The sequence below is a fragment of the Dioscorea cayenensis genome, chromosome 17 (assembly GCF_009730915.1).
Source record: "Dioscorea cayenensis subsp. rotundata cultivar TDr96_F1 chromosome 17, TDr96_F1_v2_PseudoChromosome.rev07_lg8_w22 25.fasta, whole genome shotgun sequence".
In the NCBI taxonomy this organism is placed as follows: Eukaryota; Viridiplantae; Streptophyta; class Magnoliopsida; order Dioscoreales; family Dioscoreaceae; genus Dioscorea; species Dioscorea cayenensis.
Genome location: NC_052487.1, coordinates 3,816,949 through 3,821,746, shown reverse-complemented (window position 1 = coordinate 3,821,746; position 4,798 = coordinate 3,816,949). Strand labels below are relative to the sequence as shown.

Sequence of the window (4,798 nt, the reverse complement as noted above, 5' to 3'; positions counted from 1 at the left end):
CATTCATAAAAATATATATATATATATATTGGTTATATATCATATATATATATTAAAAGAAAAGTAATGTGTAGTTCGTTCCAGTTCACGAGGGTGTTGGGGGAAACGGGAAGGGAAACGATGTCGGATAAAAGGGTAAAAAAGGAAAAGGAAAACGGAGGGAGAGATGGTGACATGGCGAGGCATGCGAGCCGTTCGATGGTCTCTGGATTCAATAATGACGGGTGATACCAGGCGTGCGTTACCCCAGATACACTCAAAGCTGCCCTCCTTTTTTTTTAATATATATATTTTTTCAATTTATTTCTTAAAAAATATAAAAATAAAAAAAAATAAATATAAGAAAAATAAAAAATAAAAAATTAGGAGGACGTACAATTACTATTTTAATTTTTTTTTATCATGAAACTTTTTAATTAAAAATAATTAATTAATTTAATAATAAATAAATGGAGAAATTAATTAATTAATTAAATTAATTAAATTAAATGGATAGATTGGAAAACGTTATCTGCAAACCCTGCCGGGAACTTTCAGTGGCCTGTCGGTAGGTCTGCCCAAAAAGTGGGAATTTTTATTGTAAAAACCAAAGTTGACTTTTTTGCACTCTACCCCCTCTCATCTTTCTATTTTACTTTTCATTCCTTCCCACTAAAAACTAAACACATAATAATTCCAAATATGGTTTTACTTAGGGGTGGCAAAACGGGTTAACGGGTCATGTTCGTGTCGGGTTGACCTGTGAATTTGACACGTTTAACTCTGACACGAACACGACACGATTATTAAACGGGTAAATTTTTAGAACACGAACACGACACGTCTAAAACCCGTGGCGACACGACACGACACATTTAACACGTTTAAGTCTTAAATAAGTCAATATGACCTGTTTATCTGTTTAAAACATGACACGTTTAACACGCCACACGACACGACACGCGACACGAATTTTTAATTAAAACATTTTTTTTAAAATCCAAACTAATATTAAACGTAAAATATTTAAACATCATATTTGCCGTGAGAATAATTTAATTAATTTATCAAGTTTACTATCAAACACATTTACCTATTCATATTAAATGGGTTAACCGTGCCATATACATATCAACCCGTTTATGACACGAACCAGCTTAATTTAGGCGTATCATAAACGGGTCGACCCGTTTATGACACTAACCCGTTTAACCCAAACCCAAACCCTCCTAAGACCGTGTCGTGTCGTGTCGTGTTAAAAATTGCCACCCCTAGTTTTACTTCATTGACATCTATATATATTCATGCATTTATTTTATACTTCAGTCCCTGGTTTGTTATCTTTTTTCAATTTAGTCTTTATTTTGTGATTTTTTTTCAATGAGACCCTGAGAAAAGGTTGATGAGTGAAGCTTACACGTTACATGTCTTCTGACAATAGCGATAACCACCGATTCATAAAATAGTGTTAAAAAACAGAAAATATGAAAATGCACTAATTACAGTGATTTAATGACCCTTTATAAATTTATTAACAAGACTAAATATATTTTTACAGTATATATATAATTCTATACAGTATTTGCACAGTTCTATTCATTCATTATTCAAATAACATACCACTACGTGAAACAGTGGCTACTACAATACTTAAAATCTTTGTCATATCAAGGTGTTACTTTTTTTTATATAGATTATTATTAACACGACGGAAATATTCATGCATTTTAGAATCTAGTCCCTAGTTTATAAATGTTTTTCAGTTAGACCCCTAGAAATGGTTGATATATGAGAGAGTTAATAGGCCAAGAACCTCTCGTTTGCGCTCAAAAAGATCGCTTTTTTTTATTAGTTTTTTTTCTTCTCTTTTTTTAGCTCTTGATGCTCTGTGTAGTTCTGAGAGGAAACAATCGACGATGACGCCGCCGCCGCTGGAGCATGACTACATCGGGCTCACGGCGACGAAGGAGGCGCCGGAGAAGGTCCCGGTTGAGGAGGAGGAGCGGAAGCTTGGATTCAAGGAGACTGAGCTGCGGCTTGGGTTGCCTGGGTCTCAATCGCCGGAGAGAAACAAAGGGATGGTGAAGAGCTTGGTTTCGGGAGCGAAGAGAGGGTTTTCGGATACTATTGATGGGGTTGGGAAGTGGGGGTTGGGTGGAGGGGCTGGATCGGAGGTGGAGGTGGGGAAAGGTAGTGGCTTGTACTCGCCGAGAGGGGAGGGAGGGGTGGGGAGTGGGAGTGGGGGAACGATGCTGGTGGGGCGGTGGGGAGGGAAGAAGGTGCAGAATGGTGGGAAGGATGCTGATCGTGGGATTGCTCCTGCTCCAAAGTGAGTTTTTTGTTTGAGGTTTTTCATGGATGGGGCAGGAATTTGTTGTTATTTTTTGACTGGAAGTGGAATTTTATTGGTATTTAATCTGTGTTTCTTGATTTTTTTTCTCTTTTCTGGATGTGATGTTTGGAGGTAAGAGGGTTTTTGACATTTTTGTGGTTTTGATTGAATGATGGGATTTTTCTTAGTTTGAAAAAAAAAAAACTAATTTATTGAGAGTTTGTACTTTGTTTCTATTGAAGTTTTGGTATTTAGTTTCTGTTAAATGTGGGAGATAGAACTTTTTATTTAGAAATTTTTGTTAATGAATTGAATTCATTACTAATCTATTCAAGTTTTGCTTGTTTTTATAGCCTTTTTTTTTATAATTTTTTTTTCAGTCTTATAATGCATCATATGTGACACAAGAACATTAGAAGATCTATTCTTTTTTCACAAACATAGATTCACATTATTCTAGAAAAAACTTGTTTCATCAGTAGATTAGTCTCGCTTAGTTATAGATTTGAGTTTCAATTATGTGTACAATGAAACAGGACAAAGTTTGTAAGGATTGTTTACATGGATTTGCAAACTCAAAGCAAACTTGTTGTTTGATTACTATGGTAGTATAGTTTTGGTTAAAATTTGAGCTTGATGAATGAAAGCAATGGAACAGGGCACAGGTTGTCGGTTGGCCACCAATTCGAAACTATCGTAAGAACACAATGGCAACAACCCCTTCGAAGAACAAGGATGAAGCTGAAGTTAAACAAGGAGCAGGGTGTCTTTATGTGAAGGTTAGCATGGATGGAGCTCCTTATCTTAGGAAGGTTGATCTCAAAACTTACTGTAACTATAAAGAACTCTCGTCGGCACTTGAGAAAATGTTCAGCTGCTTTACTATTGGTAATCTCCTGCTGTTCTAATGTTATTGATTAGTTTGCATGAAAGTAAGTACAATTCATGTTTAGATTTACTGGCATACATATTTTGTAACATTTCAGGACAGTGTAGTACCAATGGAATACCCGGCAGAGATGGATTGAGTGAGAGCCGGTTGACGGATCTTCTCAATGGATCTGAATATGTGCTTACTTACGAAGACAAAGACGGAGACTGGATGCTTGTCGGAGATGTGCCATGGGAGTGAGTACCATATTTTTCATTCCTACTAGTAGCTTTGTAATTTCTTCATGTGCAACTGATAAACTACCGCTACTTGGGAAAGCCGAATTTTGACTATAATTTTGTTTGGAGGATAGACTTTGATTAATAATTATTGTGAAAATGCAGAATGTTCACCGACTCTTGTAGAAGACTGAGGATCATGACAGGTTCCGATGCAATTGGACTTGGTAAGCATTCTTATGAAAATTTAAAGTCAATGATATCATACTGTTGTTAAGTTTAATGGTCTTGGTTATGTTACGGAATGTTTTTAATCGAGAATTTCTACACTTATATTTTTTATAATCATATTCAAGATGTCAAGATTAGTGATATAATTGGTCTGCTTTCAGCTCCAAGAGCAATGGAGAAATGCAAAAACAGGAACTAGCAAGCAGTAAAACCACAACTGATGAATTGAATCAAAAAAAGGCCGTAAGCGCAATTCTCAAACACCCGAAGTTTTTAGAGTTTAATTTGCAAAATGTCGCATATTTATGTTTTATGGTTTGCCGAGCCTAATGTACTGAGAAGACAAACATCATGTAGCTTTCTGAATGTTCTTAGGAACACAAGTTCATCCGATCGATTCATCCTAATCTTTGTATGTCTCAACACTAGTCATTTCTGTTGTAAATGATGATCGGTTCGTTGTTCCAAACTTCTGTAATTTTTTTCTGCAATGCTTCAAAAACTCCGTTTTCTGTTCTGCGCATCGATTCAGAGTATGATATAACCAGGCTTCGCCTTTTTCGGATCATATTCTGTTTTATTTGTTTTGGTGAACATGTTATACTTTGTGAAACTTATCATATGCTAATATTATTGAATGCTGGTTTGGTACATGCACTTTGGTCATTTGTAACATGTTAATCCACAGTTAATTATATGTTATTTGAACACATTTTCAATTGATTGCTATAAATAAAAAGAAAAGATAAAAGAGAATACATGAAGAGCTCTTGTTTCAAGTTTCAAGCTGTGATGGTTATGGGACAAAGGCCCTAAAATTTGGGACACTTTGTTTCAAGGCTATGCTGCCACTCTGCTGTAACTCTGCTGTACTGTTTCTGTGGTTTTGGTTGCAGAGTCAAGCATGGGAACCTGGCTTCTGGGACCTGCCTCTCTTATTTAAAATTTTCTTTTTCTAATATACCCCTTTAAAAATTTGTAATTGTTTATACGCCCCTTATAAAATCAGGATGAGACCAAATGTCCGTCCTTGTTAATATTTCCATCTAAGTTTTCAATATATAATCATGAGTTTTTTATTTTACGAGTTTTCTTTGTTTTTTTTTTTTTTTGTGTTATCCGGATGAAAGCTATAAAGGTGGTTTG

The 4,798-nt window shown here is 35.5% G+C and overlaps 2 protein-coding genes across 2 annotated transcripts; both read left to right on the top strand.

Annotated features, from left to right (window-relative positions):
• Positions 1–1,776: 1,776 nt before the first annotated feature.
• On the top strand, positions 1,777–2,222 carry LOC120281029 (auxin-responsive protein IAA27-like; the record flags this gene model as incomplete). The annotated part of the gene is made up of 1 exon (XM_039287977.1): positions 1,777–2,222. A coding segment is annotated over exon 1 (327 nt), but the record flags the coding sequence as incomplete, so codon positions are not given.
• A 4-nt stretch (positions 2,223–2,226) lies between these two features.
• On the top strand, positions 2,227–4,175 carry LOC120281338 (auxin-responsive protein IAA21-like). The gene is made up of 5 exons (XM_039288186.1): positions 2,227–2,308; positions 2,970–3,199; positions 3,298–3,439; positions 3,587–3,648; positions 3,814–4,175. Exons 1-5 carry the CDS (start codon positions 2,229–2,231, stop codon positions 3,849–3,851), a joined length of 552 nt encoding a protein of 183 aa, XP_039144120.1. The 5' UTR covers positions 2,227–2,228; the 3' UTR covers positions 3,852–4,175.
• Positions 4,176–4,798: the final 623 nt, after the last annotated feature.

Excerpts from the sequence above, each read along its gene's own strand:
- LOC120281338 (XM_039288186.1), top strand. The coding sequence starts at position 2,229 with ATGCTGGTGGGGCGGTGGGGAGGGAAGAAGGTGCAGAATGGTGGGAAG. Across the intron at positions 3,440-3,586 it reads GTCGGAGATGTGCCATGGGA|AATGTTCACCGACTCTTGTA; the intron begins GTGAGTACCATA and ends GTGAAAATGCAG. Across the intron at positions 3,649-3,813 it reads TTCCGATGCAATTGGACTTG|CTCCAAGAGCAATGGAGAAA; the intron begins GTAAGCATTCTT and ends GTCTGCTTTCAG.